This window comes from Pectinophora gossypiella, chromosome 2 (assembly GCF_024362695.1).
Source record: "Pectinophora gossypiella chromosome 2, ilPecGoss1.1, whole genome shotgun sequence".
Taxonomy (NCBI): Eukaryota; Metazoa; Arthropoda; class Insecta; order Lepidoptera; family Gelechiidae; genus Pectinophora; species Pectinophora gossypiella.
This window is the reverse complement of record NC_065405.1, coordinates 8674473-8700251: the sequence shown is the minus strand read 5'-3', so window position 1 is coordinate 8700251 and position 25779 is coordinate 8674473. Positions and strand designations below refer to the sequence as shown.

Sequence of the window (25779 nt, the reverse complement as noted above, 5' to 3'; positions counted from 1 at the left end):
TGTTTTATGCCTGGGTGTAAAAACAAGGGCCATCATTTGTACCCAAAAACAAAGATGCGTAATGTCTGTCATCCATAAAATTAGAAGGATAAACGAAGACAACTTTGTAGAATGCCATCTATATTTCTTTAGGGATCGTAGTCTGGAAAGGCCCTCATTGAACCTTTACGAGCGTATAACGTAATATTATAACTCATGTATGCCGTGGCCCGTAACTCCTTTGAAAAATATGATTGTTGAATTCAATTCTTTTACCGTTTTATGATTTTGATGATATTTTGTATGATTTCTTACTTATTGTTCTTTCTAGTTACCTTAAATAAAGAAAATAAAATAATACAAGACAACAAACACATTTTTCACGAAATGTACTACTTATTATAATTAACATTTAAATAACTACGATATTATACTAGATAATATATAGTATGTGGTTGAATCAACTTCTTTATTAGTTTTTTTACGTCTCTAGGAGGTCGTAAAGAGGATTTTATTTCAGGGAATTGAGTTTCGACTTCTTCAGTTTCTTTAGGCGACTGACGCACCCCAAAACAGTAGGTTGGATTCGTTATAAACTTTCCGTGAGGATTCATTTTATCGAGATTTCACCTACTTTGGTTGTTATGAAGCACAATAAAAATGTGCTTTCGGTGAGATTCCGATACCAGTGGGAGAAAGATAGTAATATAATAAACCTAATAGTAATATAATTTTCAGTTCACACATTGCGTTTCCTATAAGTGATGGTGTGGTGCGCATTACACACACGGCGGGTGTGCACGCGGCGCGCGGTCCTCTGGAGATCCTCGCAAGCTACAGATTATGCAGTGCGGGGCGGAGACGTGTCACACGTCACGTTTCTCTGACACATGATTACGTCGGTCGTCGACTTGACGCCCGTGATATTCAATTAGCCACGCCAACCTACCACAATACAGTTCTACTACCAGTACTAGGTACTACCTATATATTCTATGAACAACCATGTAAATTGATTATTAATAATACCATCTAATCATTCAGTGCAATGTCAGTATTTAATTTAGTGATTTTGTAATTCTAATGAAAGCCCGTGTTACAAACCAATATAGATGAGAGTTAATAAGAGTCACAAACTTGATATCTACTAATACAACTAATTTTCTATGTTTATCAAGTCTAAGATATACTTAAGTACATCAATCGTTGTAAAAATATGAGATAGGCAATATTGTTCAACAATATTGTAAAATTAAAATTGTGACTAAGTATTACAAGGATTACGTAGGTACTAAATAAACAATAAGTTTAGTGATCACTAACACATATACCTGAGAATTAATTATCTAAAGTTAAAGATCAGCTACTCAGAAGCAACAGTACGAGCAAGTAAACAGACGAACAAGTTGGTCTAGAACGGAAACATGGAGTATTGAAGGAATGTTGCAAGGCGGACATGGCCTTCTTACCGTCGGAATTTTTCTTGGAGAGCTGCGTCTCGGCGACCGAGTCCTCGCTGTGTGACGGGTTGATGTGCGGCGCGCGCGCAGCGCGTCCGGCGGCCGCGCGGCTCGCGCGGGACGCGCCTGCCAACCCACACACACGCTCACTTCAACATGCTGCTCCACGTGTCGCTCCGACACTCACCACCACTAGCGACCCTAGCTACCACTTATTGCTATCAATTACGTTATTTCCCCTTAACAATAGGGAAGAACATACTATTGTAACATACTATTGATCTGAGAGCATCGCGTTTCGATATTTACAATTGTTCGCGCGTTACGGAAGTAAGTAATAAAAGGAAAAGTTCCAGGGTTTACCCTAATCATAAGCATGAATCCGCCTGTCTGCCTGTCAGTCCACTCTTTTTTGTGATGTAAATGCGTCGTGTTGAGGTTACTATTGTCTGAAAATTGCCTTCATGTATAATTCTTACAAAGCCTGTTTCAACGCATATGTGAGAAGAAACTATAAATAAATATTTATGAATAACTGTTATACGCCGAAGTATATATAAATTAATAATTTCTCACATAAGAAAACACATTCAAACCTTGGTTCAAATAATTTGAAGAATGAGAAGTACGTAAGTCCTCTGAATTAAATTTACCGTGGCGCGTGCCCTATAGCTTATGCTAAGTAGGATTCTTCTTTCATCTCGTTTAAGATTACAGGGTTCAGCTAAATCTCAAAAGCGTCGGATCTTTTAAGTTTTATCCAAGGAGAATACAGACGCAAATTTTTACGTCTGTAAATACGGTTTAGATTCATCCAATAACTCTTATGTAAATTGTATTAAGATTGATTTGCGTTGATGTCTTTTGTGCTTGGATAATAAGGTTTGATGGTAATATTGTAAAAAACATTAACGACGCCAGATAACATTGCGAAAAAAATATCTTGTTCTACTCAAGCTTCTCGGTCTATCAGCTTTATTTATAAAGTACCCAAATCCTAACGGGAAATAGGCGTGATCGTATGTATGTATGTGTATGTAATTTAATTAAAAGATTAGAGCGCTATTATTTAAATATTTGGTAATGAAAAGGCAAAGAACGTTACGTACTCATAACATAATAATACTTAATTGATAACGTTGTAATTGATACCATTCAGAGCTGCATCAAAGAAACACCTAAATAATGAGGTCAATGCAGCAGTTGCCATTTAATGTCTGAGCAAACTATCGATCGGTTTGTTATCTCTTTCTTACTTAGGTGCAAACGCTTTAAGAACGTCGCTTTCATGATCCGTCCAACACAATTTAATAAACTCATAAATATTTTGTGAACGTAAAAGAGTACAATAATGGCACGGGACAGTTTAAAAAAGTATAAAGATCAGGACGTAGATAAAGCTCGACACCAACACGACGATAAGGTGAAGGTATAATTAAAACGATGAGAGACGCTATCGCATCTCAGAGATAAAAATATTTTATCAAATTGCGTTGGATTACAATAAATCCACGTTTATTTTGCAGAATGACAAATTATAAGTAGGTAGGTACGTTGGGAATGTGCGGAATTACAGTAGATAAATATCAGAGCTCTGAGAGGAGCCGACTTTGCTTTTATGACAGCTGAAGTTGTTTACTGATGGCGTTTCTTGTTTTTGTTGGTCAAAGAAATGTATTCTCCAGAGCACAAACAAAATTCGTCACGGAGTGGTATACACGATAACTTTTATTAAAGTACCTTGATCTAGTATACTGTCTGTGTTTAAAGTTTAAGCATAATCAGCGACTGTTAATTTTAAGCGAGGACTCTCATACGCGAGTCATTGTCTGTCTAGACAAGTTTCACAAGCTTTTCATTTTCCCGGTGCGCCGTCCCCTTCTGTAGTTTTTACTTTTAAAATCCAAGCGTCTAAATGTATACGAACTACGATCGCGCAAAATACTTTAGTTAGACGCAAAGATAAAGAAAGTAAAGCTAATGTTCAAGACAGCTTTGACGTAGAGCGTGATGAGAAAATAATTAGGTAGACTCTTTTATAGCGAGGTAGACGTTAGATAATTCGTCTCCCAGTACTTCCTTAAGGGAATAACAATAAATGTTTGAGGCCAGAAATAATTTAATGATGTTTCTTCTCGACTTTACGTAACTTTGTTATGGTCGACATTACCCTGAATTCTGTAGTTTCCTTCTATTGTGTTATTTGTATTGTTTGCGTATTACTACAACATAATATTTTCACAATTGTAAACCAATTCAGATTCCAATACCTTCAGAAATATAAGTTCGACTTATAAAATTGTACTTTTTACTAGTTATCGATATTTCTATAACGGGAAAGACAAAGCAAAGACAGGCGGAGACTGTCCTTTGCGTAACAATGTAATTATAATAAGGGGAAATTTACTCTTATACAATAAGTAAATCATTTTTATAAGTATTACCAAATAGTAATAAAAATCCCGAATTGAAATAAAATCCATATTTTACAGCTCTCCTAGTAGCTATCTGGCATGCATAGTAAAATAATGCAAAGCGATGTAAAATTAGTATTAGATATTATAGTTTCAGTCGTTTAAAACTCAAAACAAAAGCTCTGGTTGAAGCCATTCCAATAACATCGTACACTAAATTGGCCTGCAAATTCTGGAAACTCACTGTGTGAACCGCTTTCTAAATGATGCTAAATGAATGCAACCCTTGTAATTTATTTCAATACACGTTAATATTTCCTCGTTTCTACCTTAGCATGTATAATACCTACGCAGAAGCGATCATAATCATAGAAGCCATTTTTCCGCTCAAAGTTTGTCAAGCTTCTGTTTGCAATCAGTTTTGAAGCGATATTTTATCTACGAAGGTGCATTTCTCTCAAAAAGTGATAAAATAGAAAGAAATAGAAGTAGGATTTCAGCAATCGTGTCTGGAGCAAAGACGTAGTCATTATCGCCGGAAGTAGGACTCGTCCGGACTCAATGCTACGCCAGCAACATACTCGCTTTCGTGTATTCACATATTTCTGGAAAGTTTTTACTAATAAGAATCAATAATAAACGCAGTAGTTTATCGATCGTAACTTTCATGCCATAGTGCCGTCTAAAAGATGAAGATTAGAACCTTTAAAGCAGCGTTTCCAACAATGGAGTAGACAACACGCATGCTCCTCGCCCGACGTATGTTTATCTACGAAACAGGGCAATACTCATGTCACACTCCGCTCGGTCAACACTGCATAGCATTGTGATTATCAATGTGATCTTTACCAGATATAGAGCTTGATATTTTATTTCAGTTTCTCCAAGTGTTTCCACTGTTCATGAAAGCTCTCACGATGTTGAAAAGTGCTTAGTTTGCGTGTGTTTCTTTGAAGTTTCACAGCCAGATGTATTTGTCTGTTCGTTTCTGTTTCAGTAATTTTGTCTTTCTGTTCTTCCTCGTAAATCAATAACTATAGTGCAATATTTGACACAATTCATTTTAGAGGTATTGTAGTGTATCGTGTTTCCTGATGTCGGTTGCCAATTTCTCTGCGGTAAGTTTTCGTATTTTTGTTTCAATATAGGCCGAATCGTTAGCGAGCGAAACGTTAGGAACTGTTTGAAGTATTCTGGTATTCACACGTATCCGTGAAAGAAATGTCGTACTAACATGCGATGCGGTGTAGTAAAACATTGAGGTTAGTTTGCGGACCGCATTTAAACATTGACTGCGTCGGTGTACACAACAGCACGAAATAAACATTATGTTTAACTTGTAAGTAAGACGTAAACTTTAACATAACGTTAGCAATAACTTTCTATCGTGATATAAATCTCGTCATAACAGTGAATAGTTAAGTGAACTATAAGTTGAAATAATCTACTTTCATTATAGTGAAGTAAATGTTAAAGTTTACGTGTCCTCGGATAGATATTGACAACAATAGCGTTGAATAATGCGCTTGCATCTGAGCTGTTTGTCGACATGGATGAGATATATATGTGTATGGAATCTTTGGTTCATCGGAGGCTTACCGAGGTTCTCTGCGCTGGCGTTGACGTCGTAGCGGTGATGCGCCGGCTTGGAGTGCGGCGCGGGCGAGTGCAGTGACGTGCTCTTGTGTCGTCGGATCGTCGGCAACCGCGACACAAAGGACGCATTGTTCTTGAACGACGCACTCATCACTCGACTGTCAAACGAACACACACGTCACTATTCCACCATGAACCAATGGCTGTGTTTGGCAAGCAAGTGAGCTTTATCAAATTATGTGTTTGAACGTCGAATTTCGCGTTTGTTGCTCAATTGGTGTGATTTAAGTGGTAGAGATAGTTGTGCAAATAGAAGGAAGGTCGCCTTTGTTGAATTTTGAATAACAAGATAATTAGAAAGTTGCGCGAGTTACCTAGTTTGCGGACTAGGTAGTGGAATCTGGTGAATCTTCCAGGTGGCTATACTCATGGAGTGTTCGTCAGCTGCGTAGCACCGCCACAGCGCCTGTATGAGCGTGGCCGCGGGCTGCCGCCTTCTTATCATATGTTTCTGCCGTTGCTGTTGCTGTACTTTCAATGCAAAACCCGAACCTAAAATACCCTGTGAAAAATACAAAACTTTATAGGTATATTCCTTAAATGCGGGCCCAAAAAATTGTGTATTTACACGACCTAATTGCAGGATGTATGTTTTATATTGACAGCACTTACTTAGATTCAATGAAAGATGGTTCAGTAAACAAATTAGGTAGGGGATAGATAAGTATAAGTGGCGCTCACCGCGGGGAGCGCGAAGAAGGAGATGCCCAGCAGCGCGCAGAAGGAGGCGATGAACTTGCCCTGCCAGGTCTGCGGTACCATGTCGCCGTACCCCACCGTGCACAGCGTGATCTGCCATACAACACATTGCTTCAACATCGCCGCAATTCTATAAAATATATTTTAAGAAAACAGTAGTAGTAAATGTCCCTGATTATATCTCGTAAAAACTGCTCCGCTATAAAGTCTGAAGATAAAATCTTTGTAGATAGGTATCTACATTTTAATTTAGTTCTGTTTCATTTGATTACGGTTCTCGTTATCATAAAACGGAAAATAGGTGCTGATTTTGTTTTTTGCGAACTAAGTTAGTTATAATCTTGCGTGAGTAATGAAACAATAATAAACTTTGATAAAATATACAAAACGGTTGTGACTTACTTAGAAAGAGATACATAGAGTCACTCTGTTTTGTAATCAATTACTAAAGTTACGTAATAAATATTTATTTCAGTGTGAGATCTTTTGTTCACAAAATTGAACAAGGAAGTCAATTAGTAAACTATTGTTATACTCACCACGCCCCACCATAATGCTTCCGCAAAATTTTTGAACTTTGTGTCAGTCACATCTTTTTCCGCCAAGTAGACCAAAAATGACGCGAATATCAGCCCGAGGAATCCTATGTATAATGTCGTTATTAACTCCTGTAAAAAAACTTGTGATATAAAAACTATTTTAAGATATTATGTTTCACGAGGAAATTTAAAATAATGTAGGTATAAGACTGGTTTTACGGAAAACGAGGGTTGATGGCAATGTAATATACGGGTAACGTAAAGCGTCAACGGTATACAAACAACTACATCTAAGGGTTAGTAGGAATATAAAGTCAATCTCTTATTTTCTCGGTTAAATAGCCCCATACAAAATTAAGGGGGATCAAGAGGCGTCTAAACGAGAAGGTAGGTATGTATTAATTGCTAATTTCATTGTTTACCTGAGCGTAAATAATGACGTTAGACGTGATTTGGTAGCAGTAGAAATAAAGTTTACTCTTAGATACTTACTTAAATTGAAGTGGAATATTAAATTTACGCTGGAATATTGAACGGATTGAGAAAGTCCATGAGTCAAAATAATTGAGAGCTTTTGGTAAGTTTTATTCGTTTTTTGTACTTACAAACGGAAAGCTAAATGATTTTTTGTCTTATCAAGGCGGATATAACGATAACTTAGCAAGGGATTTTTCTGCTACATTAGACAAGTTGAATGTAATAAAAGCTATGATTCACGAAATTGAGTCGCTAGCTCCGCCGGGAGCAAACAATAGCGGCGTTGATTTGATATAATGTTTCTTTACCCATTCTTGTAAAAATAGCAATAAACATCGTCGGGAAATTCTAAACAAACATAGCAACAATTTATTTTGCTGGCTAGATATGACTAAAAGGCGAATTATTACGATGAATATGAGAATCTTCTATCTATTAACTTTATTTCCTGGATTTGATTAACCATTCGGTTTATGAATTTTAATGTTGTTACTGGAACTCCAACTCTAATTCAAATTGCCTATTATGATGTCACAAGCAACGTGGTGAAACTTTTTAGCAACCCTTTAATGCCCCAATCATTAACAATTCTAAACGGTGCAAAGTGTCAAAGTTTACAACATCGTTAAAAACTTTAAATGTGATTTTGTCGAACAACTTTCGGCGTTTGACCACATGGTGACACAATTAGTTAACTGGTGGGAAACTGACCGCTAATATTTATAAATAATATTCTACTCAGTATGACAAATATAAATATTTTAAATGCAGTTTTAATGAAGGTATGTACGTTACGTTATCAAAACTATTTATTATTCGACAATTTATCGCTCCGGATATGAAGAATCGATTTAACGCAACTTTCAAAGCTAAATTTCAAACTCGCGTGGCGTTAAGCGTGAAATAATATTGATAAATATCAGCCAGTGGGGCCACAGTCGTCAGATATCTAGCCTCGCCTTGCGACGTCGGGGTGTTGTCGTTTCCGGGTACAAGTTCATTTGCGGCGGAATTGTTTGACCGCTATTGTTTCGGATCGAACTATTTGCTTAGTCAATATTGCAGAAGGAGAACGAAGTGCGGCTTCGGGCCTCGCTTTATTTGCTCTGCATCGTGATCATGCAACTTTAACTTCTACCGGTTGAGGGTAGATTTGCGTCCCGGCCCGGTCTCTGTTGTGTTTATATCATGAAGCTAGGATTACCTACGGCAGGAGTGACCTTACCTTTAATATTTTATGAGGAATGAACTAGCGTATTCGAGCCGCGTTGTGACACTGATGAAGGATTTGTGCCATTGGAATTTCATTGTTCAGTTTGTAAAGTTCATAGTGACAGGAGAGTAACGGATGCGGTAGAAAAGGACAAGCATGTTTAATTTACGGTGGTACTTACAAAAGGTAGGTAGATACTTACTTAATAAAATAGAGTCAAAAATGTAGAGGGAGGTAGTATACCTATATGCGGACTTCCGGACTATAGATAGGTGTTTGCGCTCGTCCAAGTTTATATCTAACCTCCAACTCTGCAAGCAAAGGAAATTGCGGGCAGCGCGGGCGTGCTTACTCAGCATGGTTATGCAAGCGGCGGCCGGCGAACGAGCGGCGCCCCGCACCGCGCCGCGCCGCGCGTCTAACAAATGATATAATTATTGTTTGGCCGAATCGCGCACCGCCCATCAACTGTTTAGGAGCTTTTATTAATTATGTTAAATACGAAATTATCTACTTTTTTCTTACAAGCTACAAGCTATATAGGTACTTGTTTTCGTATAAAATAGAGCTGAATATATATCATACATGTCGAAATATCGATTAGTCAATCGTTATCAAGCATCTGTTTTAAATAAGCTGCCAAGCGTAAGAACTGATTAGAATTATAATGTCTAAAGGGTGTTTTATTTTTATCACGTTATTTTTTAAGCATATCAGCAGAAACTTGTTCGAGAATAACATACAAGTAATGTGATTTGTAAGAAACAGGAAAGGCGTACAACGTCCAACATAAACAATATTTTTCAGTAACGACGGCCATCAGCATCGTTTGTGGACCCACCGCGGTGTGCGTGTAACATGTGAGTAATGTGCGGCAAGAAGGTCGCCACTAATGATAATGTACTGTAAGTACCATTCATTAACTTCATGTGATATTATTGCCCCCATTAGTTTATAATTACGTCTAAGAAAGAAAATCCTTGATTTTAAAATACACCTACTTACTCATATTCTTATTATAAGATATTGTATAATATTTCTCTTTTGAACGTCACATATTAAATCAACCCGTATTAAGTATGTTGTAAAACTGTGCCAGTTATTAGATGAATTACAACAACAGTGGGCGTAAACATAAACATTACATTTTAACAAGATTGAGTGTTTTAGTTTTCTACAGTTTTGTAAAGCTAATAGTAAGTATATACGTTTTACTATCTAAGCCACTCGTGCTGAAACATAAGGCAGTACGCTATATTCTAGTTACTTATGTAGATGCCTAATTTACGAGTGCAGACCGTTTAGCCAGCCGCGGTTTCCTCCGTTTTTCCTCAGTCGTGGCCTAGATATGCAAATTTCTTGAAAAACGTTCCCCTTCCGCGAACATATATCAAACGGGTTTCCTCCGCATCGTCTCCTATTGTCGGCGATATGACCGGTATATCGCTGTGGGTGTTATATTTCCCGATAGTTGTCGCTCCGAAACATCCGCAAACAAGATTAAGCGTTCAATCAAACTGTGGTCGATCTATTTACCCTTCTCTGAAGTTATGTCTACGTTACAGTGGAGGAGATTTTCCTAATGTAGTTTAATGTGAGGGCTCGTCTCTACGGACAAGTTGTGTTCGTCAGAATTTCATCACACCGGCTCCCTCGACGCAAAATTATCATAAATAGCACACTTAGATGAGAATTACTACCACAATTGTGTCCACAATTAGAGTCGCTCGTTTAGCAGCTTGTCCGCGTTTGCGGCTGCTTTGTTTATATAATTCCCAAACAAATTGCACCATTGTATACTGCAAATTGAATAGACTTGCTTACTTTAAGACAATTTGAAAAGTAATACGCGCTGAAAGGTTAAATAACTGGTAGGTACAGCGACTATGTATTTATACTTTCGCTTATTACTATTGTAGGAACTAAGTAAGTATGTGTATTAGTACTATTTATATATTAAGAATACCTTATATTTATATTTTACTTTACCATACCTTATCTACTTGCTGATTATAATTCTTTGATAAAAAAGCAAGTACTTACATAGGTAAGTAAAATTATAAATATAAAATAATTAATTTGCCAAACCCACTTTGATTTTCAGTCGATACCTACCTATTTATCACTATTATTTAATCCAATATATTATTAAGCAAGCATCCTCTTTAAAGCTTAAACATAGATTAAGCCTAGGTACCTATGGACCAAGAGTAAACACACTATGATAAAGTGTATTATAATAGAAGATCACGATAAATTATTCCTCACATGCTAATGTAAAACGTACAATAATGTATACTTATCACAGAGTGGATTCTAAGTATAGTTTTGTGAAGGGTATTGGTATTGCAAATAGATCACATTATGCAGGTGTACCTATCGATGTGCGTAGACGACGGAACCGTAGAACGTAGAATAATGTAATATATTTAACATTGAACTCTAAGTATATATACGTAATTCTGTGAATACCTAAATCACATTAAGTAGGTATATTCGTACCTGTCGGTGTGCGTAGACGACGGAGCCGAGTAGTTTCCATGTGCCGCCGCGGCGGTCCATGCGCACCATGCGTAGTATCTGGAAGAACCGCAGACCGCGCAGCGCGGACGCCGCGAACACTTGCCCCGACGACCCCATGCCCAGTACCACGAGTGACGCTAGGATCGTCGTCACATCTGCCACATACCATCCTCGTTAACACCGTCAAAATAATTATACTGCTGGACATAAGCACTACTGCTACACATCTTTCTTTCTTCTCGCGACATTATTATGTCATCAGAACATAATAAAGTCGTGGAATGGCCAATGTATTTTCTATTGATAACAGTAAAAGGGTACTTATGTTTTCTTGTAAGTACATAAGGACTACTTTACGTCCACTTTATATGAATAGAAAACTAATGAGGAAGTCCGTTTGATAATGGCTGGCAGGTTACATTTAAAAATACCATTAAGTAATTGTACATTTTATCGAACAAAATTTCGCTCATCCTTATCCACAAATAAATCTAAGGGCAAAATAGTTTTTTTTATATAATAAGTTCTTTAATTCACTTCATTAGCTAAACGTTTAATCAACTCGTTTTAAGTACGAGAAGTTTACGCCTAAAATATTGAAGGAGATCAGCCGTAATGAAAGCTCAAACTCAGAGGGCCAAAGGAGGCATGAGTAATGATCCTCACGCACAAAGTCACTGTAATACTCTGTTTGCAATTTAATTAGACAAATAAGCCTATAAAATTTGCACAGGTTCGTCGAACAATCACACCTGCCTCTAACCGACTAATTGGGTTGGTCGGTAATATAGATCGGTAATATAGTTTCATATTTGATTAGCGAAATCAAAGTTAAACGTCGGTTGTAAATCGAAAAAATTGAGTCATACATAATTGAGATTAAGCTGAATAATTTGTGTGGGTCTATTTTAGTGGGTTCATTTTATTGTCGCCGGCTGAAGTGTCGGAGTGGCGGGCAGGTGGAGTGGTGTGCGGGTATGTTTGCCAGTTACACGGTCTCGGGCGGGCCGGCTCCCCGGAGACCGGAATAGCGGTCGCACGAAACTAGTGCCAGGGGAAGGAGGGCTGAAATGCGAAGGTCACAGCAGATTGGTCGCACCTGAAATAGGGTCACTTCGTCACGGTTTATAGACGGAACGTGACTTTTACTTGGAAATGTTGAGGATGAAATGTCTTGGGCAGTTGGTAGCGAAGATATTTCCCGAGGTGTATAGCTCTATGGTATTTGTTCAGCGTTTTGTAGCCTTTCCTTGAAAGTTTGTCAAATTGTCTTCCCCTTCCTTATGAAAGTTGAGACATAGAAATAATATGGCAATGCGGCGGCATTGAGACTTAGCGAAAGTAATTCTAAACTAAGTACGTATTTAATTCCTTTGTGTATCCAGGCAGTAAAGGTACGGGGCGTCACTCTCCTCATTTTATATTTTTGTTACAAACAGCTGTACTTAATGAAATTGTTACTAACAACTGGTCCCTTGTTGCCTTTTTATTAAATATATTATTATTATAAGAAAATTTACTTTAGCACTACAAGTTCTTAATGTTTGTGCTAGTGTTGACGTCACTTCGTCGTGTGGTTTAAAAACTATTTGTAAAAAAATATTTTAATGTAAGCGAGGTCGCGCCTCGTTGTCTCATACTGAATATACAAAAAATATAATTTACCCAGAGCTGCCACGTCACTGCCATGTGGTGAAGGAAGACTACCGCGCGGTGTTATGACACGTTAAACTTGTTGTGGAAACAATTATATCAACAAGGATAGGTGAGAAATACATTTGGGTCATATTCAACAGCTTAAGTGGCTAAATATAAACTGACAGCTTACCTATTATGCAGAAGGGCCGCCTCAAGAATTTGAGGCGACCCATCGAGCCTTGGTAACGGGACCTGCATCCTGAAGACCATAATCTGTGTCAAAAATACATAGATGTGAATATTTGAGATCGGAACTGGGTATTTATGTAGTTAATAATAGAACGGTTAAGAAAGATGGAATAATAGCATTGCGTATAGGGAATATTGCTGGAAGAAACAAATAGGAAGTGTGTAAATCAAGGGATATACCCATAGATCCGCATCGACAACGGGCTGATACAGATAAAAGAAAATACGAGCTATATAAATCCGGTGAAGGCGAGCAATCCGTCTACATTGAGTGACGAATTACTCAGAGCTCGGGAAGCTCTCCGAGCTTATCTATGAGTACGTCACTCGAGTGCTTTCGACGATCCAATGTTTTCATACAGAACGCGACAAAGATAACGGAACGAAATTGAAACGTTTTAATCCCAAAGAACAAAATTAAAAGCGACTTTGTTTGTCTGTTACGGAAAATTTCAATGGATCAATGTGAGTTTACACTCTTTGTATAGAATAATTACTTTTGTGTTTAACTTCAGTATTGCATTGACATAAGATCCGGGTAGCTTTTTCCTTATTTTGGCACATTGGTGTTAACTTTTCGGGCTTTTATCTCTCCGGAAATGTTTCTCGTGGTAGGTACGTGACGGGATTCATCAGATCAGATGTCTAGCTTTGTGTATATTACGGAATCTATATTTAGAGACAATGTGCAGCTGTAGTAAGTTTACCTTAGAAAGAATTCGATGGCAAACCAGATGACGACGACTGTTTCCATGTAGAAGAGGACGATACCAGCCTTCGCCTCGTACTCTTCGATCGTAGAGAACACTGACAGCGACAAGCACATGAACACCATCAGGAACCTACACATAATATTTCATATTTTATTGATTATTCCGCTTTACTTACCTTGGTATTGGTTAAATATGAGCCTAAAAATCTGTGTTCAGGTTCTAAAAATATAACATTTAAAAAATATCCCTGTTCGGCTGTCACGAATTTTGGTTTAGATATTCCATACGACAAAACATACATAATTCATTACGAAGAATAAAGCTTCTCGTAATTAATTTCGAATGCTTCCGATTTAAATCTACGTACATTTGTACATAGTTTGTTCTCGTCCCAAAACATTTCCTATAATTTTCACGAGTAGGTATTTAAGGAAAATTATAATTCACACTTAACTATAATTGTGAATTGAGTCGCCATGTTTCAAATTTAATTTGGGTTAGAAGTTCTGGGTTTTACTTTATAATAATGATGTTTCGCATGTTCCTTTGCTTGATTTATAGTGAATACCTACGTAATTATCGTAATATCACTATTATGCGCTCATTATCGAGAATCGTTTACCAGACTACCAGTCTGTGAAAGGAAAATTATTAATAATGAGTCGCTGTGTTACGTGGAATATATGGAGGGGGAATATCTTATACGCTCAAAATTACGAATTTAATGTTAAATTAATATCCGTTAAATGTGGCGGTGGGCAATGACCTTTGTTATATTTTCTTTTGTTACTTATCCAAATTCCAATAATTGCCTAAGAAACTACGCTATGAAGAACTAGGAAAAAGGACTAAAAAATATGGGCTTGTTTACAAATAGCAAGAAGTGGGTTAATGTCTCCGGGGGAGGACTTACACAATCATATGATAGAGGACGGCCTTTACACCCCTTGGCCTTTCGAGGAAGTTGTAGAACTTGGATTGCAGGCGGCGGTATCGCGCGTCGCGTCGCGTGGCGCGGTAGCTGAGCGGCTTGCCCAGCAGCGACATCCGCGGCGTCGCCAGCCGGTCGCCCGCGCCGCCACGCTTACTCTCACTGCAACCAACCACGTTACCTCACATGGCCCACTCATTTATTACTAGAGGTCCGTGTTGCTCTATGATTACTCGATAGTAAAGGTCGATACACATTTCCTCGCCAAAAGACAATATTCACTGAGATTCTTTCCCTAAACACACTTGGGATGCGTGCTGCGGCAGCTGCTCTCTTTTTGCTCTTGGCCGCAAAATTTACGACCCTCTATATGGACTTTACTTATGAACTTTGTCCATAGCATTTTATCGAGGGTGGGTGGGTAGAAAACGTAAGAAATATGTTTGAATACAACACCCCCGAGTGAGATCCTGTGGGTTAATAGGAGCGTATATTTTTTGTCGAGGAAATGTATTTATGAATTGTTGTAGTATAAGTACTATCGAAGGGTTATTATAGGTAGGTATAGTTTAGGAACGGAAAAGTCTCATTTGTCGCAAAAAAAAATCATCGCTTAACTTCTGGAGGAAATCTATTCAGACACTCTCGATTTGTATTAGGGCATTTCTACGGAAGGGTCTATTTTTTCTCAATTCGATGCCGAAATTGAAATTAGGCTTTTATATTTTAATAACAAATATTGAACTATATTTCATCTTGAATCTAATGATGCAATTGGGACCAGATTTGGTGAAGTGGTTTATGAGAAAAGTTAATCACCGAATTGGGCAACCACCGAATTGAGAAAATGAAACACCGAATTGAGTAGCGGCTCAGCGAATTGAGAAAATGAATCACGGAATTGAGAAATAAGCCAGCGAATTTAGAAATGCTGTCAGTTATTATAGAAATAATGCAATGAATGACCAATAATGATGTGGTATGGACATCTGATGAAGAGGAATGGAAGTCATATTAGATGATAATTATATGGTGAGTATGAATGTGCATGGACAGGGGGTAGGAGACGACCGAAAAAGGTGTGGATTGGATTGCGTGAGGACGGATATGTGTATGAAAGGATATTAAGAGGATATTAAGATGACGAAAGACAAACAAATGAATATCGTAAAAAATAGGAAACTTTTCCCCACGAAGGGTAGAAAATGATATATTTCATGTCTTGCCTAGGCTTGACCATGTGAGATTACACCTTCCTCACTTCCCTTTGACATGCGTAGTTCTAAGCGTTAATCTCCCTTGCTTTCGTCTAGTAGAGGTATCAGCGCTGGTGGAGGAAATACCCAAGCTAGGTCGAAGTCCCATGTTTTGCTGAATGCATCTATGAAAATAGCACCTTTGTTTCTCACATCTCAGGCCACATAAATTGGAACTACTTTCGAATGAGAAGTTGCGAAAAGGTCTATCTGAAGAATTCCCCACTTTTTGAATAGAAAGTTCGTCACTCGATCCGACAGATGCCAGTCCGCTAGAGATTTCTGCCGCGAGAGGCTGTCGGCAATCTTGTTAAAAACACCCAGAATGTAATAAGCAAAAATTTCTATTCTGTTCCTTTGAGCAAGTTCCAGAAGTTTTGCTACTAGGGGAGGTATTAATAAACTAATCTCATCTTCGAGACTGCCCTCAAGATTATGTCAATGTGACAGTTCTTATATTAAATCAGAGACTTGAGCGCGATCTTGAGGGCAGTCTCAGCTGAGATTAGTTTATTAATACCACCCTAGGTCTGTTAAGAGACTGGAATTTGTTCCCCCCTGATTCCTTACATAGGACACAACCGTTTTGTTGTCGGACTGAATAATGACTCGTCGTTCTCGTAGTTGGGGTAACATCATCTGAAATGCTCGGTATACTGCATACAGCTCTTTGCGATTTATATGCCACAAGGTTTGGCTCTTCTCCCAAACTCCACTGATTAGAGACTCGTTGACATGAGCACCCCATCCGTTGTCTGAAGCATCTGTTGTGATGAATACTGTGCCCTGATATATGAAAATTGTTCGTCCTTTGTGAAGGTGTTCCAACCACCAAGAACATTCCTATAGAGCTTTTGTCGGTATTAGAAATTTCCGTGTTTTCTGGTGTTGAGGAAGACAATTGGCTGCACGTTGAAGACGTCTGATATGTAATCTTCCTAGAGGGACCGTGAAAGATGCAAAGCTCAATTTCCCTACAAGACTTTTTCCTGTGACCCAATTCCAGGTTCCTGATTTCAATACTTCCATAAGGATACTTGTTAAGTTGTCTATTCTGCTGTCCAGTAAAAAGGTTCTGTTTTTCTCTGTGTCCTACATTATCCCCAAGTAGTCTAGACAATGGGTTGGTAGGTTCAGAGATTTATTTCTGTTTATTTTCCATCCAAGCTTCTCCAGATAATTTACCACGTATAAGGTGTCTTCCTCTAACTAGTCTTTCTGTTGATTGGCTAAGAGAAAATTGTCGAGGTGTGGTGTTTGACGAGTTAAACTTCTTTAAGCAAGGGTTAACTCAAAAGGCGTGAAAGACGAATAACGAATCTGCTTTTATGCTAGTTCACCCAACCTCAAGCACTTGATTCCCTCAAGGATCTTGTTCCTTAGTCATGGAAGCGAAATCAAAATCTTCTACTTACATCTTCTTCAGGTAATAGATCCGGAGCTTTGCAGGTGAATGATTTTGTTGTATCCTCCTCAAGACATCCTTCGTGCGAACGACATCCATCGTCTGAAGTATTACCGAGCCTCTTTAAGATGTTGGAAAGCATGTCCTTCATCTCACTAAAGTTCTGTTCTAATTTATCGACCCTGGACAATTTCTTTGACTTCGATGATGAGGACCGAACTGTAGATAGATCGTCTATATTTTCACTATCTGCTAGCTCCTTAGACGCATCCTTACGGCTTAAAAGCAGTGGTTTTACTTCAGCGAGTGAAACCACTATCAGCTCATTTAGAACAGCTGATCCTTTGATCCTTGAACTGATTGAAGGTGGGCCAATTATGAGACCTACACAAAAGGGCCATCCCAGTATTTTAATTTCTAAAGCTAGGTCTTCTCCGGTAGGTCTTCTCCGAGAGGGATGTACATTCTGAGCAAAATGCTTTTGCAAGCTCGACTGTCGGGAGAGCGAATCTAATTTTGTTCAGAACAAGCGGGTACAAGTTTGGGCCTAAGAGGTCTTGTCTCGTGTGAGGAATGACTTTCCACTGGAGCCATCCCTCCGGCAAATACGTTCTGGCCAACTGCTTTATTCGCTCTAAATTTTGATTGAATTATTACATCTAATACTACTAATGTTCTCAGAATAATAATAACCTAACCCTCTCCCTAACTTACTCCTTCGGGGTAACAGGCGTGATGCCATTTGTTATGTAAACAATATCAAATCTCAATTCAGTGCAAGTAATTCTCAATTCGATGCCCCATTTTCCAGGGAATTGAGACCCGTCGAATTGAGAAAATATCACATTTCATCAATTATCTAGTAAAGTTATCAATTAAATCAATTAATACAAAACATACAGTCAGATATCACCTAAATACTTAATTAATTTAGCACATATATTATTAAATACTTCATAAACAAAATTAATATCTTCCACCGATTTTAGAATTGACCCTACCCCAAAAAAAACGAACGATTTCAACCCTTCGAAAAACCCTCCTCTATGCAGCAGTCCGCCCATCCACACATCTTGGGCACTCGGGCGCACCTGGCTCTCCACGGGAACCGGGTAGTGATGATAGTACTGCGCGTAGTTAGTGATGTAAGTTGACAAAACTTAATTTCACCGAATTGAGACACATGCTGGCTTCAAAATTAAAAAATGTTATTGTACTAAAACTAAAGGGTTCACAATAAACACAATTACGTATTTAGCTTTATCAACTATCCCTTGTTCTGTGAACGTTGGAATTATGTTCTGGAAACTAGTATTTTAAAAGTTATGTAGCAATAACGAGTCAATTCTGGAATGGCTTCACGTCATTTTAAGCCAAATTCTGCCCGTTTTCAAACTTCGGGATTTTTTTTTGACGCTTTTATAAAACTTTACGGTCTTCTAAATTACTCTCCACCAAGCCAAGAGTCCTATAAATACGTGAGTATTTTTTTCAAGTACGTAATTAGATGCTACAGGTACTTTTTTCACTGGAATCACTCAATCGGCCCTTCCCGTAGAAATGCCCATTAAGCAACGCTTAGAAAGCAAGTTTTCATCGCTTGTGAAGCGTACTGTCTGATACGAACACCGCGTATCATCGTCTGCCATAAATAAAATAGTTACGTTTACACAGATCATCGGCTGCGTTTCGATAGGTACGCTTGGCAACGCACGAGATCGAGCCCTGCTGGACACGTGACGCTCAACACTACTACACGTACACTACATCCAGGGCAAATCACACACCTTACACTATTATATTAAAGAAAATACTAGGAAGTTGATGGATTACGACATCATTACTCAAGAATACACACAAATGATTTATCGTCTGTTAACGTAACATAAAATGAAGATAGGTATTTCAAACGTGTAAACATGCATTATAGATAGATGAAAGTTTATGAAAATATAATTCTGCAAGACGTAGTTTACTAACTGCGTTCGTGGTCGTTGATTAAAGAGGAATAAAATGTTAACAGTACTAAGCTGCCTACGTAAGCGAGGAACAAGTAGAAATACCAAAAAATCGGTTAATGACTGCCATTTATATGAAAGTTAACATATTAGAGCTTTATTAAGTTACAGAGTTTGTTCAACTTAACCTATTTAGATAATAAATCGGAAAAACACGTTAGTGACTGCGGTGTTAGGAAATGACATTTATCTGGTGGAGTATTCTCCGTCGCTGATACGGCCCATGTTGTCGTCAAGACTAGAATTAAGTACATAAGCCAACATCAAAGTTCCCGCTTAAATTATTCTCGCACGTATGAACACACGTAAGTACCTTCAAATTAACTCAACTAAATGAGTTTTAATGAAATTGCTCGTGTGTAACTACATATTGAATAACTCACTTTCAGTGACCTACATTCGTCGGCAAGCTTTCTATAAAACTGTTGTTATCAGGCAGTTACTTTGTATTACGTAGTTACTGTAAAATTAAGAAGCATGGGTTATTAAGAAGTAGGTAGGTAAATTAAATAAACATTTAGAATAATATTCGATAGTAACATGCACATTTTTACAGTATTGAATCATGCTATTCAAAGGTTTTGGGAAATACTTACCTAAATAACAGAAAATGAATTTTCACATTACATAGAATTGTAATACTACACAGTACACATAAATCAATCGGTAACAAAGAAGATTTGATATTAGGGTGCATCGATTTTACAACAACGTTTTAAAGCTTTGGACACAACATTAACTGGACTGGACATCAATAAACCATAATCATACTCACAATAAATGAACCACACAGACATTGGTTAAGCGTAGAGACATTTTAATGCCATTGACTAGCAGCAAATAACACGTTTATGTTGCAGTAGTAACTTCCTTTGCTTACCTCCAGAACATAGAGCGCGAAACACAAATTAAAATATCCATTTTAGTGCATTGTTTAATAGAATTTTATTTTTTATACTTAGTTAAGGATCAGATTTAATGACGAAATATCAATCCTATAACTTTGCAATTAATATATATCATTTGCAAATTGATTCCCTAACGCATGTAGCCGTAAAGGCTTTGACTTACGTGTTAAGGCGTCGCAGTTCTTAGTGTGTATAATATAAGTAAGTATAAAAGTAATAGCATTGATATTTAGATACTTTTTAGACCAAAGGCTGTGCACAGTTAAATTTGGAAACAAGCTCTCCATCGGGAACTAAACCGGCTGTCTTCTACTACGGCTGTTCCCGACTGTTTCAGCAATAATATAAATGGGTTTAGAGCAAATTTACTTAAGAAATTCAGACTTCAGTAGCGCTTTTGATAGAGTCACCAGAAATGAATTGAATAGAATAGTTTACACAGATAAACTATTAGGTAGATTGGTTCGCATTAAAGTTAAGTCGACAGACGTGCATCAGTTTCAATGAGAAGTGGAATATATTTTGTTGCATTAATTCTACGTTGTCACAGTGTTGAATAGTTCGTTCGTGACAAGTTATAATATAACACGTGTGTAAATAGGACAGTGTACGTATTGAGCGCATCACACGACAAGATTAAACATAAAAAAAGACGGCACAAAATGGAGGCGGGAAGAGATTTACAAGGAGGAACTAAATTAGATGCATCAGGTACTAGTGAAGTTGGTTGGTTCTGCAGGAATTGATTATTTATTGACTTTAAAATTCGCATACCTACGCGAATACTTTTACTCATTTCCCTAGAGGTTCCTATAAATCAATCACTCTAGTGGACTATTTTAAATTGCAAACCTAATTTGCGGTATTCCATTACTGTAATATTGATGTTCTGCGAAAAGTATACAGCACTCACGGTTTAGATTAAGGGTTAGATAGACAAGTACCGCCCTTCATAAAATATATTCAATTTCAAAGCTTTACTTAAGTATATATAGAGGGGTATCGTTAGACATAAATATCGCAAAGCCTTGGAACCCGGCAACGTTGGATGAATTTTAATCAAATCTAGTGGATTGTGTTGCTAAATACGTAAACTAAAATGTATTATACCTAAGTATACCTATAGTTATATTACATTATATATCATCGGATTTTTCACCAATGTATTTGTTTGGTACTTTTGCCCGGAAGGCATTTTGCTGAAGGGAGCGAAATACATTTTAAAAAGTTTCCGCAGCTGTCTGACCCTAATCTTTTTTAGTGGAATTTAAGAAAAATGTCGAGAAAAGTATTTCCTCTTAAAATATTATAATTGCTAACTGGCCACGGAATTAACGTCGGAATCATTAGCTTATTGGCCTACATTTCGGTACTTTTACACAAACAACCTTACGAATTAGACATTTAATTTGTCATCATACATTAAGATATACTTACGAAATACTCTATTTATTGATATGTTGGCTTTTTGGTATTGAGTAGACAAAGCCAACTTGACTTTTTTCTTTTTACATTTTACTTTTTGTAGGTGATGGTGTTCCTATAAGTGCGTGCTGGTATACCTATGTACCTACTGAGTACATAATTTGAACAGTTTATATATTTCTTAAAGTTTCCTGCTTATATTTACTTACCTAGTTACCTACTAATATTTATTGTATTTTAGTAGGGTGTAATGTTATACGAAACAAGGAAAATATGTCACCACCAATTCTGTAAATTGTGTTGTCATTGGAAACGTTGTGTCAGAAATGGATAAGAAAGTTAAATGTCCCGGAAAATAAAAACCTTCGCGGGACGGCGGCGCGCGGCGCGAGGGCGTTCAATGGGCAAAAGTCAAACGAACGAACATTAGGTCATTTGGAAGTCATTTTTTATTTATTGTAGTTATACTTAATGAGTATTTTAGTATTATAGATAGAATCTTGTATGATAAGTTGCGTTTCAAGCAGTTAACAAGTAATTAACTTCCTTTAAGGAAAGGAATAAGTAGTATTACAGTTTTTGTACTAAATGTGAGATTTTTCGGTTAATACGACGTTCATGCATCTGTCCGTTACACCTACTTATATGTCATTATGTCCAATTCATTACTTATCTTTTTATTTTCGGGTATTAAGGCTGAACTAAAAAACTTAATGAAGCCTTCGAAACAACGTGAGCTTTTTACGTTTAGTAGCAGCGGATTTACAATGAATTGTTACATTTTTTTAGCCTTTTGTCTAAAGTAACAATAAATTAGGTAGATAGCCACTTAAGTTTTATACAGAGAGTTTTAATTGTCATCTTTACATCTAACTACTATAGCAACTAAAATCGATTAGGTAGTTAAAATCCAATTTTAATTAAGAATTTTGTAACAAAGGTCAATGAAAAACAAAACTTTTCTATGCGGTTTCTACGGAAAAGGAAAATGTAAAAAAATTACAGTAGTATATTACCTATGTCGTATTGCATCTTCATGTACCCGAACACGCCTGGTCGATTTCATTTTCACCTAAACATTTTATGCCAATAAATGTTATGGTATTTTGAATTATGTGGATTAGATTTTAGTGGATATAAACCAGAGTCAGAGCTTTGTTAGTGAGAATTAATACTGGATAGATAGCCAAGGCATAAACTGTTTCTAATGTGTGTTTGTAGACCATTGACAAAGACACAAACGAACATGTACTCATGTGTTAGGTTTACCTATTAGGGAGATGTGAGTATGCTAGAGTGAATGGGAACACCTATAAAAAGGATTTAGGAGGGTAGTATAGTAGTACCTGCGAAAACGATAATACTTAAAAAAACGAAACGCCTTAAATTCAGTTCCGTTTACAAGTAGGTAGGCCAGTATAGTATTTAACTAGTTTTACTTTTGTAGAAGTTTTCATATTTGAATTCAGCCGTTGGGCATATTGTTATTTTGAATACGAAATCGGCATCCTCGCGGCGGCGCACTCGCGCTTGCTGCCGTCGTCATATTTTAATCACTTAATGTAATGCGAAAAATCAGTTCGACCCAACACTACCTACGTTTAATGGTAAACTATCGATCCAAATGTAGCAGGGTACTTTGTACGCCATTAACTGAAGTCATCGTTAGCAATTATATACAAAGGCACAAAGCACAATGCGATATTGAAGAGGCATGCTATAATTTTGTTTAGTTTCGTTCGGAACGTCCGTCAAAGTCACGCAATATCAGACTGTCTAAAACATTGTCGTGCAAAAATCGAAACACCAGACAATATTACTTACGTACCTTAAAATTCACAGCCAATCTAAACAACTGAAAACTGACATCCATAAATATTTACATTCCGGTAGACGTGAGGCGTGTAATCTCGTGCGTTATGTAGCACGGGGCTCCGGAGGCGCAGAGAGCGCGCGCGGCGCGGAGCGAGCGGCGCAGCGCGACGAGCTCGCGGCATGTGCGGCGCGGCCCCCGCGCGCCGGCATAATACCGCGCGGCGTGCGGCTCTCCGGCGCGGCGGTGCGCGGGCGTGCGGGCGCGGCTCTCGGCCGGCGACTGCCGCGCGACGCGGGCCGGCCGCCGCCGCCGCCGTCGCCGCCGCCGCCGCCCGCGCGACGCCCGCTGCGCCGCCCGCCGCCGCCCGCCAGGTCGGGCCGCACCGCTCGCGCCTAGCTCGGCGCCGCCGCCGCCCGTCACCCAGAATCAATTGTTCCCAATTTCTCATGCCTGCCTTAATGTTTTGATTCGGTAAAATTGATTAGGTAGGTATTCATACTGAAAGCCTTAATCACATAACCTATAATTTTCATTAATAACCACATTGTAGTAAAGATTGTCACGCTTGCGTAAGTTTAACGTTATATTTAATTATTTTCTTAAATAGTTTAATTGATTATTATGCTGCGTTATTGTAACGCTAATCAAAAATATCTTTTACAAGAATATGAAATCGAAAATGCGTTGGTGTTTTATCATAAATTAACTTTTTAATAGTGGGTAGCGGGTAGGTACGTACATGGTACGTGTCGTCCGTCGCGCGCACTGTGGTCGTACCCTCAACTAATTGTTGACCACCTCCTACTATCCAGGTCATCGTACCTGCACTCGAATTTTCCCCCAAATGAAAAAAGGAACTCGGTTATAATTTGCATATTTAATAAATGCTTTCTGATTCGCCTTATTGTTGGATTAGGTTCAGTTCCATAAAAAGTTACTGGCGAAATACACACTGATTATTTAAATAAAATAGAACGGAAGAATACGAAAGAAAAAAGTAAATACTTACCCTTTTCAACTTATTTATGTACTGGCAGTAAACCCACTGGTGCACACGTACATGTATACAGTGCAGCTACGTAGATGTAACGTATAGGTAGATTTCCATCGGAAAATGTGATAATACGGAAGGAGATCCTCCAGGGATTGCTACCTATTCTATTGTTTGCAAGGTAAAATGTGTCTGCCTGTTTCACACACAAATTACAGCCGAAGTAAAAGTAGTTTTTTGAAACTGATAGCCAAAATGAACTTTTAAATAAAGCGAATGTTTTTCATACTCTACTCAATATGAGGGCAAGTTAGTTAGTGTAGCTAAAGTGCATAATCTATCTTTATTAAAAGAACGTTTATTGGTTCCAAAACAATTAAAAATCGACTTCAAAATCTGCATATTATATCATCATCATCATCATCATCAGCCGTATGACGCCCACTGCTGGGCATAGGCCTCCCCCAAGGATCTCCACGACGATCGGTCCTGCGCTGCCCGCATCCAGCGGCTTCCCGCCACCTTCACCAGATCGTCGGTCCACCTTGTAGCGGGCCTACCCACTGAGCGTCGTCCGACACGTGGTCGCCACTCCAGAACCTTTCCGCCCCATCGGCCATCGGTTCTCCTCGCTATGTGTCCTGCCCACTGCCACTTCAGCTTTGCAATTCTCCGAGCTATGTCGGTGGCTTTAGTTCTCCTGCGGATCTCCTCATTTCTGATTCGATCCAGCAGGGAAATACCGAGCATAGCTCTCTCCATTGCCCGCTGAGCGACACCGAGCCTCCTCACGAGACCCATAGTAAGCGGCCACGTCTCACTGCCGTAGGTCATCACTGGCAACACGCACTGGTCAAAGACTTTCGTCTTGAGACACTGAGGTATTCTGGACGAGAAGATATTCCGCAGCTTCCCGAACGCTGCCCATCCGAGTTGGATCCGACGAGAGATCTCTTTCTCGAAGTTGGACTTACCTAACTGGATTATTTGTCCTAGGTAAATGTACTGGTCTACAACTTCGAGTGTAACGTTCCCAACCTGAACTGGAGTGGGTGCGACATGGTCGTTGGACATAATTTTTGTCTTTGCCATGTTCATGCTAAGACCCACTCGTTGGGATGCGTTACTGAGATGCTCGAGCATGGTGTTCAGGTCTTCCAGGGTCTCAGCCATTAGGACTATATCATCGGCAAATCGAAGGTGCGTCAGGTACTCGCCGTTGATGTTGATGCCAAATCCTTTCCAGTCCAGAAGCTTAAAAATATCCTCCAATGCAGCAGTGAACAGTTTCGGAGAGATGACATCTCCCTGTCTCACTCCTCGCTGCAGTTGGATCGGATTAGAGCTCTGGTTCTGTACTCGAACTGACATAGTGGCATTTTGGTAGAGGTCCCTTAGCACTTCGATGTACCTATGGTCCACTTGGCACCTCTGAAGAGACTGCAACACAGCCCAGGTCTCGATCGAAT

At 38.5% G+C, this 25779-nt stretch overlaps 1 protein-coding gene across 9 annotated transcripts in view; it reads right to left on the bottom strand.

Moving 5' to 3' along the window:
• Nucleotides 1–23513, bottom strand: part of LOC126376559 (potassium voltage-gated channel subfamily KQT member 1) — a 38628-nt gene extending 15115 nt beyond the window's left edge. For 5 of the 9 annotated variants that reach the window (XM_050024043.1, XM_050024052.1, XM_050024034.1 and 2 more), the window contains exons 1-11: nucleotides 23332–23499; nucleotides 22520–22575; nucleotides 14474–14653; nucleotides 13555–13689; nucleotides 12789–12871; nucleotides 10940–11115; nucleotides 6748–6876; nucleotides 6191–6301; nucleotides 5824–6011; nucleotides 5453–5607; nucleotides 1449–1565 (exon numbers count right to left, since the gene is read on the bottom strand). In XM_050024043.1, coding sequence (XP_049880000.1) covers nucleotides 1449–1565; nucleotides 5453–5607; nucleotides 5824–6011; nucleotides 6191–6301; nucleotides 6748–6876; nucleotides 10940–11115; nucleotides 12789–12871; nucleotides 13555–13689; nucleotides 14474–14653; nucleotides 22520–22575; nucleotides 23332–23376 — 1375 coding nt within the window. In that variant the 5' untranslated portion in view covers nucleotides 23377–23499. Of the gene's footprint in view, nucleotides 1–1448; nucleotides 1566–5452; nucleotides 5608–5823; nucleotides 6012–6190; nucleotides 6302–6747; nucleotides 6877–10939; nucleotides 11116–12788; nucleotides 12872–13554; nucleotides 13690–14473; nucleotides 14654–22519; nucleotides 22576–23331 lie in introns of all 9 variants that reach the window. The other 4 variants (XM_050024059.1, XM_050024067.1, XM_050024097.1 and 1 more) reach the window with 3 other exon arrangements.
• Between the last annotated feature and the right edge of the window lie 2266 nt (nucleotides 23514–25779).